Source organism: Primulina eburnea, chromosome 8 (genome assembly GCF_022965805.1).
Source record: "Primulina eburnea isolate SZY01 chromosome 8, ASM2296580v1, whole genome shotgun sequence".
NCBI lineage: Eukaryota > Viridiplantae > Streptophyta > Magnoliopsida > Lamiales > Gesneriaceae > Primulina > Primulina eburnea.
The window spans coordinates 43,528,225-43,544,225 of record NC_133108.1 but is presented as its reverse complement, the minus strand read 5'-3'; the positions used below and the strand labels follow the sequence as shown (position 1 = coordinate 43,544,225).

Here is a 16,001-nt window from a genome sequence, read left to right as displayed (position 1 = left end):
TCTACTCAATTGTGATTTTCTTCACAAATGAGAGATCTATTTATAGGAAATCTTTACAAATAATCCAAAAATAAAATACATCATTACCTATATCATCACACACTAATTTTCAATATTTACAACTCTTATTTTAAACATTCAAATATTCAACATTCAAATATTCAATACACACATTTTAAATATATTTTTCAACAAATCAACTATTTTTTTTAAATAATTTGTAAACGAAGGATTGGACAATACATTCTTATCACGTACTAAATATTACATTTTTCTCTACCCTCTCGAAATTGTCATTTTTTGTCCATTATGATGTAGTATATATTATAGAATATATATAATATATATACATATATATATATATATATATATATATATATGTATATATATATATATATATATGAATTAACCTGGTCCGGATTTATCCAATACAACTGAAAACCCCCATTTGTCAATCAGATTTAAAATTTGAATTTGAAATACTTTGATTTCAAATCTTTGAATCCTTAACACGCTTAAGAATGTTGTGATTATGGCATTTCTTTACCTCACAAGAAATAACACTCATATGACACCAATTTCACATAAATCATTATAGTTAATTAATAGATTAGCTAACCTTATTTATTATATTTTCATGATGGCACAATATTCGAATTCTAAAATGATATGTTTTACAAGCATGAAATTCAAAGTTCCCCTGTTTTTTGCAGTCTACGGCAAAACATGAATAGTTGACCATATAGAAGTTCTTTCACCTATCATCCGTGTCATACAACCACCAAAAAGGTAATTACAGGAAAAAATAACTTCCGATCAAGAACTCCAATTCTATCCAAGATAACCAAAAAACATAATCATATGAGGAAAGGGCAGACTTGTGAAAAAAGGGCTAGACTAGTCATGATAAGGAGACGTAGATGAAACCTATAGAAGGTTTTGAAGGATTGAAGTTTAACCTAAAGATTATCCATTGGTGTGAATTGTACTGCCCTGCTGGTTCTAGAAAGTCGATGCCCGATGAAAATGGACATGCAAAATGATACCACAGATAAGAGAAGAGAAAAGGCTGTAGCAGCATCCCACGGACTAGATTGTTTAACCTTAGGGAGCTCAGGTTCGGAACTACCTGAGATGAAATCCAAAGGTATCCAGTCACAGCTGATCGAAAAGTGTCCAGATCCATGCCAAGGCTTTCCTTCCAGAGGATACCAAAATGCAGCTGACAATTTACTTGATTTGCCAATCGTGAACTGAGCATCCTGTTTTTAGCCATAGAAACAATAAACTTCGTCACTATAGGGCAACCAACATTTCCCATGCCCAATCCACCCTTAGAGAACAGGTTAACAAGGGGGGAAGGATATCCCACATCATAAGTCGGTCAAATCACCCCAAACCAACGTTAGATGGGAGCATTCAAAACACAGAGAAAGCGCTAAAAGTAAGATAAGCAGGATCACACAGGATGATAAACAACTCAGAAGACACGCGTTACTTAAAGTTGAATGATGCATATCGGGAAAAAAAATATTGCAAATTAGGGATGGATCCTTTTCCTTTGTTTTGGTTTGACTTTAAGTTTGATTTTTTTCCCCTTAGCTGCAACAGAAGCTCACCTGTTGAATTCGATCCATGGTTCTTAAGGGCCTTGAAAATTCGAAAACATACGTTCCCTTTTGACCGTCAGATGTATATGGGCTGTCGTCCTCTGTGAAACCTGTATGATTAAAGGTCCACCGATTTACAACTAGCAGCAGTAATACGTGTGCTAGCAAATGCAAAACACATAGAAGGATGTCATAGACAGAAGCAATAATGCAAACAAGTAAATAACACCAACATGCTAAACGTAAAATCAACTAAAACCACCTTTTGGAACAACAGTTCTTCCAGGCCCAGCCTAGATTTCACCCAAGGCTGTCCCAGAAAAACCTTCTTTATATTATGGAAGTTACATTGCATTTTACACAGCATGTGACCAACATATAAAAAATCCATGCATAAATTGACAAAACATCTAAAATATTAATTTACCCGAGTGATCGGTCAAGCTGTTGTGCCACCATGATCCTCGCCAATCATTCTGTGCACTCGTTTCGTTTCCTAAGTCAAAGGGCAAAACATAATCCTCATTGGAAATGATAACCGGATAAAAGTATTTCATTATTTTGAGAAATTTATACAGGCGTTGATGACATTGAGAAAAAGTAAAGTTTGTAGCCCACCTGAAGGACTGATACCATCAAGGAATGTACAGTGTGGGTTCCAAGCATACGCATCTACCAGATGACCGAACCTGTTCATCCGGAGAAAAAAATGTAAACAATGTTACTTTAATCAACTCACCAAGTAGTTATCACCATAATAATATTTCATATATCCACATCACCTATCACCCCCATTTCCTTCTCTGTTGTCCAGTGGATTGCTTCCATAGAGTCTTCCAGGTATTGCATTGCCTACCGAGAAGTGCATAATGTCAACTTCATTCCCATGGCAAGTCTTGTTTGTGCAAGAATCTGGTCCTTCTTCACAGCCGCCCATCTTGCAGAACATATATTTCTCAGTTGATATAAAGTGCAGTATATAAAAGTCAACGAAAGATGAGTACACACTTACTCTATGATAGGTAGCGTTTTCACCGATTTGAAACATTAAAGCAACAGATGGGCAACTGTTATCATTTCTGGAAGAAAAATAAAGCTCATCGATAATTGCGAGCAATCTTTTCAAATGATTCATACAACTTCCAATGTACACAGTATCTACTATTAGCTGTCCGACTCGCTATTGAGAGACCAAAAGAAGAAACTTGGTAATTGGGAAAAAAAAACAGCTGTATGAATTCAGAAATCGGAATGCTACAAACACATTTTACATTATGTAAAAGGAAATAAAGTAGTAATACTTGTTCTTTCTTGACATATAAAGAGGCAAATTGCACTCGCGACCATTGTAAAAATTAAAAAGCACAAAAACCACTGTGTAAGATCAGCAATATGTTAAAATCCAATATTTTAACACAAAAGCGTGCCTTGTTCATATTTTACTATCAGGGGAACCATATATTTTGAACAGGTGCCCGATTCATATTTCAATTTCACGGGCTTTATGCTTGTGGGATTTAAAAAACTATTGATTTTACATAAGGATTTCGTGATAAATGCAATTTTGTTCAAACAGATAGTATCGTTGCTAGGAAAGCACTGAGAATACCTTGAAGAAAAAAGAACACAAAAGTTAAAGCAAAAGCTAACTATTTTATCCCCACTAATTCCAACAAATAACCAATGTAATCAGTAACACAAAACCATTTAAAAAAAACTTGGAGATCAAAGATTAAATGCTTTCGAGTCACAGGCTCACAATCCAGATATTTGAGAAAATTTCACTTACCCTTTAGCGTATGCATAGTTTCCATTAACTTGCAACATGAAGTAAGCCTCTTTCCCGTCATGCACTGCCTAGTCATGAACAAAGTCAGACAAAATAACCCAACTGAAGATCACATAATCATGAACAAACTAACGTGGAAAAAAAATCTTCGACAATATTTTAATCACCTTCAGAGTCATTTTCCCATCGTTGTATTCTTTATCAGCATCAGGGTCTAAAGCGGGCAACAGGGGAAAATCCGAACCGTCGATTTCCTTCCAATCGTCCGCATGCCCGTCGACGGTGATGATACCGGGTCTAAACTCTGCCTGGATTCGTATCCCAGTGTCGGAATCGCAGTGCCATTCGCCGGACTCCTCGTGAGAGCTCACCCGATCGATCTGAATTGAGCTAAACAATGCAGCTGTGATGGCGAGAATCAGGAGTCGCACTCGAATCATTGCGGCACAGGAAGAAATATAATTGGAAGTGGCGGCGTTGGACTGCTCCGATAAGCTTCGGTCTTCGGGTTTGTTCGGAGAGTTCGACAACGGTTTGACTAATTCAGAATATATCAAAGTTGTTTTTTAATTTTAGCATAGTATAATATTAATATTATATTTTTGTTTTTTTTTAAAAAAAATACAACCTATATTTTTATTTTTAAATTTTTTATTTCAACGACCCAAATATCAATTTAGTCTTTCATAATTTGTTAAATTTTATTTTAGTCCATCAATAAAGATAAAAAAATTATACACACGCATCGCGTATGCAGAATAACTAGTTATAATAAATTATTTATTCATGTTTGATTTTAGGAGTTTTTTTAAAAAAAATGTTTGATTTTAGGTTTCTTTTTATACACATACATTTTGGTATAATTTTGTTCGCTATATTATTTATTCATATTTTTATCCAATCTAATATTATGTTTGGTTCATTGAAAAGTATTACTTTTTATGCTAAGACTATTACTTTTTATTATGAATGTGGGTAGAATTAACCCGTCTCAGATATTAAGATCTGTGAGACGATCTGACATGAGACCCACTCTAAATATTTTATTAATCTTTTCAAAAGAACAAAACGATAATATCACATTATCTTAAATTTAGTCAAATTAATCAATCAAATCAAACATATTACGTATCATTATTGAGTTTGATATTATATATTGGTGCTAAATTAACTACTTTTTTATGTTTCGAACAGATATATGATATCAATAATAAAACTTCTCGTTTGATTATTGAGTTTGATATTGTCTATTGATGCCGAATTAACTACTTCTTTGTGTTTCGAACATATATATGATATCAATCATAAAACTTCTCAAAAACTGTTTGCACTATGAGAAGATGGACATCGATGCTATATTCATACATTCAGATGTGTACCTGAGGCAACTACTTTATTGTTATAGATATGTTTGTTTTTATTGATACGATTCTTGTTTATGTTTAATTGTTGACTTTCGATTTCCGTTTATCTCATGGGGATGCCCAGTGTATTTGTATTTTAAACTTTTTTTTTACCAAAATTTAATGAATGTTTTTCATTAAAAAAAAAAAAAGATGTATGAACAAAAATGAAAGAATACGTGTTTATACTTTATTCAACCAATTTTTTGGTATAGTTTTATCTTTGGAAACAAGAAGGGAGTTTTCAAAGTCAACATATTTTTCATTTTTCACAAAGTTTTTGTTAATATTTAATAATTAAATGTGCGATTAATCTGGCGAACGATTTATGTATCGAAAGGGATTGGCAGAAAATGATGTACAATTATCATCCCTAGTTTTCGAGGCCTCTTAGTACCTTTTGACAATTGAAGTCAAAACTTTGACACGACGATCTTCATGATAGAGAATATGAGAGAGTCGGCAAGTAAAATTTTTAATTTTGATTGATATATAATAAAAATCCACATAAAATATAACAAAATAGTTTTTTTTTATTTCCCTTCTCTAAAAATTACATTAATTATCAACCATATACAACGTCGTTGTAGGACTTGTACATTGAGATACATAGAAATCGAGTAAAACAAAATTCAGATTATGATTCACAAGAAGTGTTTGTACAGCAAAGCGTGAACAAACCCATTCGACAATGTTGGATTACATTTCCCATATGAGAAGTACACGTTACTCAATATAAACCAATTTGAAGCGCATAAAACTAGAATAAATATTTTATGAGACGATTTTATAAATTTATTTATTTCGGTCAAATCAAATCGATTTATATTTAAAATAAAAAGTAATATTTTTAACATAAAAAATAATAATTTAATACAAATCTGATCGAATTGAAGATCCATTTCACAAATTATATTTGAGACGATAGCTAATAATTTTTTTTTTTTAAAAAAAAACTAACAGATGTAGTCAAATTTCTAAAACAGTTGTATTTCCAATTTATGACAAGGTAGTTCATGATACTGGTTTTTCCCCCTCTGATGATGATGCCTGAAATTGTAAATATTTCTCAGCTAATAAAAGTTTCTTCTGTGATTCATGAAGTGGTCGGGACTTGTGGATGGAATGCCTGAAGTTGGGCTTTTGGACATGATATGGGGAATTGCTTGTGGGTTCAGCTGGGGAATTTCGGGATCCTCATAGGGTTATTGATGGGAACGGATGGAGGCTGTCACATGTTTTAAACTCTTTTAACTTTGATCATGAAGTTTACATGCATGTAAAAGGGATATGGAAGCACACGGGGTATGAAATTCATGGGGTTTATTTAATTAGATGCTAAAGCTCTACTTTTGTTATGCGGCCAATGTATTTGTTTGGTGTGGAGGTGGGTGGTGGAAGAAGCAAAACGAATGAGTCTTAATCTTGAGTGAGGGACACACACGAAAAAGCCATCTCTGTAGTATTTTGTAGAATCCAACCTTTAAAGAACTTGTCCAACATGTTGGCTTTGAATCACATCAATTATATTAAATTTAGAGTAAATAAAACCTTGAGAGAAGAGATGACTGATTAATGATTACGAACAGGACTTGGGTTGTTTTAATGCAAGTTGAGTTTCTTTCCATTGTCTAATGACAATATTGATTAGTTCAATTTCATATTTCGATCAACACAAAACTTATGAGTTTTATTCCCGATGCTTTTCTTGTTTCATTCACCTTTAAAGATAGTTATAAAGTCTGAACCATTCTTTTTTACTTTGGTCATAGGGTTCTTTTGTGATCAAGATCAAGGGACCTGAGGGATGGTCAACTTTTTAGTATTGTGTTTCTCGTTAACATTTGCATTTCCATCGTATGATTTCAAGTGATTTTTTTTATATTACTGCTGTCTGTTCTTATGTTAAAATTTCATTTTAGGTTCCTGTTGTTGATCACACTGGTTGTAATGCCAACGAAGATATTAATTTTTCGGTTTACTGGGTTTGTACTCGTTTTTTCTAAGTTACCATGCTCCTGTTTTTCAGACATTATAGTAGTATTGTTCTGCCCCATATGTTTTTCATTTCTTTGGATTTATCAGACTATTACTTTTGCAGGTTCACTTTATCTGGAAGAGTTGTGGGAGCAGTTGGTGGAGATAGCTGTGCACATAAAAGTGGTGGTCCATCAAATGTTAATTTTGAACTTTTGTCTTCCAATGGAGATGTTGTTTCTTCAGTTTTGGCATCATCTACTGGAAGTTAGTTGTTCAAAAATATAATTTCAGGTCTATATTCAACTCAGTTTCTTAACAGCGCATTATATATAACCATGCAAAACATGGAAAAGTTTAATATCCATGAATATTCACGTCTCAAAAAGTTTGGATTCTAGTGCCAAGAAACTATGTTAGCTGAGTGTGTCTTGGGGTCTGGCGGAAAATAACATCCTTTTCTATGATCAAATGGAATTGATCATGAGTTTTATTGGTGATATTATACTTTCTGTATACCTCCCGTTGTCTTAACTATATCTTTTTCTTGGGCTAGGAAAGTACAATATACGTGCTTCACATCGTGATTTAAATATCGAGGTCAAGGGATCTGCTGAGGTAACTATGTAGACCCCCTTCCGGCTGTTATACTTATTTGTTCACTTGAAGCCATCATCCTCTTTTCTTTTGCCGCATATTACTCCTGTTTGAACATTTATTTGTGATTACTTTGCTTCTCAACTTCACATTGAAATACTTGCAGGTAGAGAATAATTAACTGCGCTACTAAAATGCTTGCTGATATGAGGTATCTACAATCTTGTACCTTTCTACAAGGGTGAAAATACAATTTTTGATGTTTCTCCTTCTTCAATGTTGGTATCTGTTCAACATGATCATGCTATTACCCCTCAACAGTTTCAGGAAAATATTTAATTGGTTGGTTTGAAGTGTCAACATTAGGAGTAGTTTGTTGTGATATCTCAAGCGATAATTAATATTGTTGAACTGTAGTTTTTCTTTTGTTATTACTGTAGTCATGGTGAAATGCTTTCTTGTTAACACAGCACGATATACCTTTATTTCCTCACAAAATATGGAGTATCTTCCGAATTAAGGAAATTAAGGGAACCACATAATTTGGAATAAGTAAAAAATGAGGAAAATTGCCATTGTTGCTTTTTTTTCCCCTTTTCTTTCATAAAGATTTTTATTAAATCCATTTGTTGAAATAAAAGAGTATGAGAAATGGAGCACTCTTTACTATATTTAATGTTTATTTCTTTCGAAAATATGTCATGAAATTCTTGCAACTTTTCGAAATCCAGCCAACTACTTTTGTAGTACATTTGGGGAATGAGAGGGAAACATCATGAGAGACCATTTAACTAATTTAGTGCTCTCTGACAGGTTGTTGCTGATAAATGAACAAGTACTAATTACTGCCATAAGCATATGTAAACTGGTAAATGGACACCAGTGAAGAAACCTAGAAATTCTAAGCAAGGGTGACTTGTAGTGAACCTGTGAATAATCTCGTTATGCTATTTTTTAACATCTTTGAATTTGCTTTCATAGTACTTAGATTTGTGTTGTCCTCATCAATAGAGACTCTCTATTTACCTGACCGATTTGTGATGTAGATTGGCTATGAGGATGTCAAAGGCCTAGATTTTGTGGTCTTTGAGTAGCCAGATGTGACCATTTTAAGTGGGCATGTAGAGTGGGAAAAACATCAAGGAGATGCATTTGCATATCAGGGTGGAAATAAGGCCTGCTAGTGATCCATCGACGGTTGAGTCCATCTTCCCCTTGCCAATCTCAAAGTTCTTTCAGGTGAAGGACTTACCAAAGGGTAAACACCTCCTCCAACTTCGATTTGCTCTGCCATCTGGTAACCATAGATTCGTGTCGGAGTTTATTGAGATCAACTTAGAGAGGCAGCCTCAAATTCATGTTGGTCCATTAAGCTTTAGGATTGAAGAGGATATGTACAAACAGGTAAGTTCTACGTGACTTCCAAATTGGTCAAAATTTCCTACAAACTAACTTGTCTGCTACATTTTTACTGTTCTCAGGAATTGACTCCTGCCCCTGTGTATCCCCTGGTTGTCGAACTTTCAGTAATAGCCATGTTCATTAGCATGCCAAGGTAACTGAGATAGTTTCAGTTAGTCTTACACAGGACATCAACCACTTACATTTGTATCAATTTAATGGGACTTTTGATCTCTTGCACTTATTATCTGTAGATTGAAGGATCTGTATCAAGCCACGTAACGTATTTCGTTTCCGGGATCATCTGCTGCTGCAAAGAAGGATGGAAAGAAGCTGGGCATCATAAAGAACACTTACTAAAGAATTTTTTATTTTTATTTTTATTTTATTTTTAGTCTACCGCCTTTGGGTTAGGAATAATTGCCGCTTCGGGTAGGAGATGTAATTTTTGCAGAAGCAATGGCGCTAAATTCTTGCCTTTTTGGTTTATGGCTCTCTTTAAAAGCAATAATTACTATTTTGGTCTTTCTTGTTTGTAAAATTATGAAATATTGGATGTTATTGGCCCATAAGAAATAACACGTACTCTAATTTCCCCAAAAAGGTAATTATATTATTTTGAACAAAAAATCAATTTGGCCCCTGTTATTGATATCGAAATCATTTTTGCTCTTTCCGTCGATTACTTTTAGCTATGAATGAATGTTGGGAGCCAAAAACCTCGAAATTTCATGAGTTGGATTTCTTTCTTTTTCGGGTTTTTTTGGTCATATGGCAGACAATGACTAAAAGTAACTAATCGTTTTCCTTTTTTCAATCGATACAGTACAGTAAAGACAGTGCCTTTTCCTTTCTATATACTTCTCTGTATGTTCACAAAAAATCTAACATTTTCCAACTACAAGACAAAAGAAAGGTGGGAGAAAATAGTAAAAATGTGCACACACGTACGGTTAGGTTTCCCCTTTTGCGCTTTAAATGTTAGCTTCAAATTAAAATAATTAAATAAATACTAGTACAAAAAATAGAACATTTATGAAATTAAAGAGTCCATATAAGGGAAAGCAATATAGAAGTTGGGAGAAAGAAAAGTAAAATTAGCACTATTTATTATGTATGTAAAAAAAAAATTTCCATTTACACTCTATTTTGGATTAAATTTAAATTACTATTTTTAAAAAAAAATAAACTCTAACATTTTCCCATATCTTAGGTCTAAATATATTTTAATTAAACAAAATTATGCTATAGAATACTAGCGATTGAATTAAATGATAATTAATAATAGCATCTTAAATAAATTTTAAGTATCATTTAATGTTTATAATGCTTTTAAATAGTCTTCAAATTATATACAAATGTCGAGCACACGAATGAAGACTAAAATATTTTTTTTTGGGTTGATATTCTATTAGTTTTTATTATATATATATATATATATATATATATTTCATTGTACTTACTTTTTAATTATAAAATGAACTCTATAATCTTTTCTCTATTAAAAATTAGATAAAATATACCGTTTTTTATTTGATAAAACTTTCCACTCTCTCTCACTAAACAGTCCAACTATATAAACTTAGCTCAGCTTTTTCTTATCTTCTTCTTTTATTCAGCAATGGCTTCTTCGACTCCTCCACCGCATTCTACGCTAACCACCGCCAAACCCTACCAGAACCACCATTTCCACCATCTTCAAAGCCACCAGAACAACCACCATCGCAATTCCCCCCACCAATGGACCTCGCAAAAGGTCTCTTTAAACAAGCACCAACCTTCTCATGCATCTGCCCCCAAGCCTCCCCCACCATCCGCCGCCGCGGCTGCAGCTGCCGGTGATACTTCTGCATTCCCTTGTCTTTCTGCCTCTGATTTCTCCGGCCGTCGATCCACTCGTTTTGTTTCCAAGTTGCACTTTGGCCGGCCCAGGTTGAATTCCTCAAGCCGCCACTCTTCTGCCGCTGAGGAAGCTCTCCGCTGTGCTATTAGGGGTGGCGGCGGGGTAGAATGTATGGACGATATTTTAGTCAGTTTCCAACCGAAGCTTTGCGCTTCTGATGACTATACTTTCTTGCTCCGGGAGCTGGGGAATAGGGGAGATTGGTCGAAGGCAATGCGGTGTTTCCAATTTGCGGTCAGTCGTGAAAAGAGAAGGAATGAATTGGGGAAATTGACCACATCCATGATTAGCACTCTGGGAAGGCTAGGCAAAGTGGATTTAGCCAAGAGAGTGTTTGACGATGCTGTCAATGAGGGGTATGGCAATACTGTTTATGCTTATTCTGCTTTGATTAGTGCGTATGCAAAGAGTGGACACTTTGATGAAGCCATGAGGGTGTTCAAGAGTATGAAAGATTCTGGCTTGAAGCCGAATTTAGTGACTTACAACGCCTTAATTGATGCTTGTGGGAAAGGAGGTGGGGATTTCAAGAGGGCTTCGGATATTTTGATTGAAATGTTGCAAAATGGGGTGCGACCTGACAGGATCACATACAATTCCCTTCTTGCTGTTTGTAGTGTTGCAGGGCTGTGGGAGAGGGCAAGAAGTTTGTTTAATGAGATGGTTTTCCGGGGCATTGATCAAGACATTTACACTTATAACACACTTTTAGATGCTGCCTGCAGCGGTGGACACATTGACGTGGCTTTTGAGATTATGTTGGAGATGCCCTCCAAAAATATCTTGCCTAATGAGGTAACTTACAGCACTATGATTCGGGGATGTGCCAAGGCCGGGAGACTGGAAAAGGCACTGAGTTTGTTCAATGAGATGAAATTTGCTGGTATTAAATTGGACAGAGTCTCCTATAATACATTGCTCTCTATTTATGCCAGCCTAGGTAGGTTTGAGGAGGCTCTCAGTATTAGCATGGAGATGGAGAGTATAGGTCTCAAGAAGGATGTGGTTACTTACAATGCTCTGATAGATGGATTTGGTAAACAGGGAATGTATGATAAGGTTAAAGAACTGTTTTTAGAGATGACAAAAGAACATCTCTGTCCGAATCTATTAACTTACTCAACATTGATCAGTGTATATTGTAAAGGAGGCTTATTTAGAGACGCAAGGGAAGTATATAGAGGATTCAAACGACAAGGCTTGAAAGCCGATGTTGTTTTCTACAGCAAACTAATTGATGCCTTGTGCAAGAAGGGGCTGGTGGAATTGTCAATATTGTTGCTCGATGAGATGATGGGGGAAGGGATTCAACCTAATGTTGTCACGTACAACTCAATCATTAATGCCTTTGGTCGATTGGCTAGTGCTGATCATCTAGAGTCTGAGTTAGAACCATCAAAGTTAATGATTCTTCAGAATGTTTCTGATAGTGAGGTTGAAGATGAAGCAGATGACAAAATCATAGGGGTTTTTAAGCAGTTGGCTTGTGGAAAATCAGGTGATAGTAGGCAAAACCAGAGGGAAAGGAATGACTTAAGCTGCATATTGGGTGTTTTCCGGAAGATGCATGAAATGGAAATAAAGCCTAATGTTGTTACATTTTCAGAAATTCTTAACGCTTGCAGGTATCTTGTATCGCAGATATTAAACCTCTTCCCTATATTGCAGTTTTTACTACTAATTATTACTATTATTATTTTTGGTGGAATTTCACATGCTTTTGGCTTCATAGCGTGAACGTGGAATTCTCGTGTTACTCAGGCTTAATTGATTAGTGATGTTGGCTCCATACTTTTGTGGTTGTAGCCACTGTAATTCTTTTGAAGAAGCGTCATTGTTATTAGAAGAATTACGACTTTTTGATGACCAAGTTTATGGAGTGGCACATGGACTTCTCATGGGTCTTAATGAGAGTACTTGGAGGCAAGCATTATTGCTTTTCGATGAGGTGAACCGGATGGACTCTTCAACTGCATCTGCTTTTTATAATGCTCTGACTGACATGCTATGGCACTTTAATCAGGTAACTTACAGAGTACAATCTTGTTAAGGTCAGATGATGATACATGATAATAATATCTATATGGGAATGTGGCTTTTAGGCTGCTGTTTGATGGAAATATATCATATTAACTATGGGCTCGAGTGATTTTTTTGATGAAATAAGGTGACTTCTATTCCGATTTCCATAATAAAATTAGTCCTTAGGTTTTGGGTTTTCTGCATCTAGTCAGCCACATTTGAGAGCCACAATGAAAAAATCACAAAATATGTATAAGACTTTTGGAAAAGAAAGTATGTAATAATACCAGAGCCAATTTTCAGCTTTTTACGTGGTAATTGATGAGCTAGTGAGAGAACCATTGGTCATTGATTGCTCTTAGTAACAAGTGAATCAGCAAAAACTTCATAGAGGTTGGTTGGTTAAGATTCTTGCATATCCTTCTTGTGCTTCCTTTAGAAAGACATTCCTAATCTCATATGTGTCACCATTTGTTGATATCCTCCTAGTGGTGTTGTAGCCAGGATTTTTGTATGGAAGCCAAGGTTCAAGAATTTAGGGGAGCAAAATTTCTATTTTCATGTCTATTTAATAAGTATGTATGGGTTTATAAAAATGCTTAACATTGAAGTGGGGATGATTGCCTCCCTCTTGCTCTGCCTCTGTATCCTCCTGAAAATTGGTAACAGCGGAAGAATCCTTCGTGTGTGCCACATTCTGGCATGCCATTTCATTAGCTTAAATCAATACTAGTTTCCTTTTGTTAAAGCTGTGACTGCTTTTATCATTTCATTTACTTCTAGTCATTATTTTCTTCCATGAGTTTATGACTGCTCTTGCCATGAGAGAAATTGACAAAGAGTTTTCCTGCAGTTCATTTTGGTAATTGTTTTCTTGGTACACTAGATGTTATTCTCTTTTCTCACATGCGATATTTAACCTTGGAGCTGCAAGTGTCCTTACAATGGATATGTGATTTTAATTATTATCTTTCATTTTTTGTTTCGTAGAAGCGAGGTGCCCAATTTGTTGTACTTGAAGGGAAACGTCGAGATGTATGGGAAAATACTTGGTCTGAGTCTTGCTTAGATTTACACTTGATGTCGTGTGGTGCTGCCAGAGCGATGGTTCATGCATGGTTGCTGAACATTCGCTCTATTGTTTACGACGGCCATGAGTTACCGAGCCTTTTAAGGTGGTATTTTTGTCAATAAGATCAGATGTTTGTGAGTTTTCACTCGTACTTTTAATTGATGATGACATAACTTTCATTTTTGCAGCATCTTAACTGGTTGGGGCAAGCATAGCAAAGTTGTTGGTGATGGTACGCTGAAGCGAACGGTTGAAGCTCTTCTCATTAGCATAGGTGCACCATTTAGTGTCGCCAAGTGTAATATTGGAAGGTTTATATCGAGTGGAGCTGTGGTGGCTGCCTGGTTGAGAGATTCAGGAACTTTTAAGGTGCTAGTTCTTCAGGATGACAGAACTCACCCAGAAAGCACGAGGTTCGGCCTGATTCCAAATTTACAACCCCTCCTGTTGTAGTTTTTATTGGGTATGTATCATTGATGATAATGGCATGGTGATTATCATGTAATGAATGTAATTTAGTGTTAAAGAAATAGATTTTCTTAAATGGGTTTTCTGTATCTCTCCTTCTCTCTTTTTGTCTCTGTATATATGTTGCATGCACCTGTTTGTGTTGGTTCAGTCCTTGACGTGGCACAAGTGTTGACTGTTTTCACGATCTAGAAGCTGTTGTTCATTTGCATTGTTTGGTACTACTGTGTTTGACACATCCTGTTTCAATGCTAGACTCTTGTGCTGTATTTCACTATTTTTGTGTTATTTATTGACTTTTGCCCGTATATTATTGTCGCAACCCCTATGTTTATTTTGCATGCAATCAAATTGATACATGGAAAATTACATGTTTATTTTTGAAAGTATAGATACAATAACAGGATCGAATTTACAAGTCTTCATTCTATTCAATGATGGAACTTTTCTATGCAACCCTCCCTTCATAAAAAGAATACGAATGATCAGAGATCCTTTTACCTGGAACTTGGTGGTTTACGTGTATTGTTTATTGGATGGTTTAATACACTTCTCCGAAATTCACATTTATGCACGTGTGTGTGTGTTTATTTGTCATTTTGGTAGGGTGGCAGGGGTTTGAGCAGAAGGTGTCAATGGTGCGATTAAAGGAAAAACAGGATGCCAATATTTGCATGTGGTATAGTTTGTTGGCTGAAGTAAACATATAATCAGAAAATAGTTGAACCTGTAAATGATTATTGATATCCATCTTGAATAATAACAATAATTGAAATAAAGACTGATTGAAAATAAAGGCTTAAAATAAATGACATGAAAAGATTCTCCAAAAGACTAAAACCATTAATTTTAATCAATCATTGATTTACAATGAAAGGTCGATTACTGCTGAAAAGAGAGCGCTAATTTATCATTTTTCTCTATTTTTGAACATGATGTGGCCCATAACATAACTGACTTTTGTATTTGATCGGTTCATGTACTCAATTACTACATAGTAGTTTTTTGGTTTCAAATTAGAATTGCTCTGTTAGGACAATACATATACAAGTGGGTGGATGGAGTCTGTCATAATGAATCAAGTATGAACACATGTGGCAGAGACCTAGCATTAGATAAGCACACACAAAGTCATATAGACTGAAATGAAGATGGTATCTGTCCTTATTTTGAGCAAAATTAGACTGTGGTACAGGTGAAATTAAAGCTGTTGAGAGTTGTAAGGAAATAACACAATAGAACTTGGGATCGTGTCATGTTGAAAATAATTTGCAAGAACAACATAATTTTGCCAAACCGCGTGCTTAAGAAGAAAACTAATGTTTCAGCTGCATGCATTTATGAACTCTTCTCTTCCATATTTTCTGTATATAATGTTTAGAAGCAATTGATACACGGTAGGATAAAATCACTAAAATTTGATTGTCGTGCCACATTCAGAGTAAAAGATGGGGCAGACTTTCAAAAATGTCTGGCCGTTTGTTATGATTTTGTTTGTTAGTTTTCTCTTGGCACAATTACTCTTGGGCGAACGATTGAGAAAGAAATGATTAGTGGAGGTGGTGCTGGAGGAGGTTTTGGTTGGTGCTGGATAGGTGGAGGTATTGGAGGAGTTGGAGGTGGCAGATTTGGTGGGAAAGTAGGAGGCATCGGCCGTTTTGGAGGTAGTGTTGGTGGAGGCATGGGAGGAGCAGGCGTGGAGCTGGTGGAAGATTAGGTGGTGGCGGCAAAGGTGGAGGCTTGGTAGGTGGTCTAGGGG

General features: G+C 35.4%; 3 protein-coding genes across 4 annotated transcripts; 2 read left to right on the top strand and 1 right to left on the bottom strand.

The window, feature by feature from the left end:
* Positions 1-686: 686 nt before the first annotated feature.
* Positions 687-3,953, bottom strand: LOC140840082 (uncharacterized). The gene is made up of 8 exons (XM_073207186.1): positions 3,567-3,953; positions 3,400-3,467; positions 2,623-2,689; positions 2,393-2,547; positions 2,229-2,299; positions 2,038-2,106; positions 1,620-1,720; positions 687-1,262 (listed from the first exon to the last, which is right to left on the bottom strand). Exons 1-8 carry the CDS (start codon positions 3,837-3,839, stop codon positions 960-962), a joined length of 1,107 nt encoding a protein of 368 aa, XP_073063287.1. The 5' UTR covers positions 3,840-3,953; the 3' UTR covers positions 687-959.
* Positions 3,954-6,043: 2,090 nt separating this feature from the next.
* LOC140838054 (uncharacterized) lies at positions 6,044-9,368 on the top strand. 2 transcript variants are annotated; one of them, XM_073204142.1, is made up of 5 exons: positions 6,044-6,787; positions 6,904-7,073; positions 8,423-8,780; positions 8,858-8,931; positions 9,032-9,368. In XM_073204142.1, exons 3-5 carry the CDS (start codon positions 8,523-8,525, stop codon positions 9,057-9,059), a joined length of 360 nt encoding a protein of 119 aa, XP_073060243.1. In that variant the 5' UTR covers positions 6,044-6,787; positions 6,904-7,073; positions 8,423-8,522; the 3' UTR covers positions 9,060-9,368. The 2 variants fall into 2 exon arrangements, with proteins under 2 accessions (XP_073060243.1, XP_073060244.1); XM_073204143.1 differs by lacking the exons at positions 6,044-6,787; positions 6,904-7,073 and adding an exon at positions 7,724-8,305.
* A 1,008-nt stretch (positions 9,369-10,376) lies between these two features.
* LOC140840081 (pentatricopeptide repeat-containing protein GUN1, chloroplastic-like) lies at positions 10,377-14,331 on the top strand. The gene is made up of 4 exons (XM_073207184.1): positions 10,377-12,305; positions 12,487-12,703; positions 13,693-13,877; positions 13,963-14,331. The coding sequence occupies exons 1-4, from the start codon at positions 10,399-10,401 to the stop codon at positions 14,225-14,227; spliced, it is 2,574 nt and encodes an 857-aa protein (XP_073063285.1). The 5' UTR covers positions 10,377-10,398; the 3' UTR covers positions 14,228-14,331.
* Positions 14,332-16,001: the final 1,670 nt, after the last annotated feature.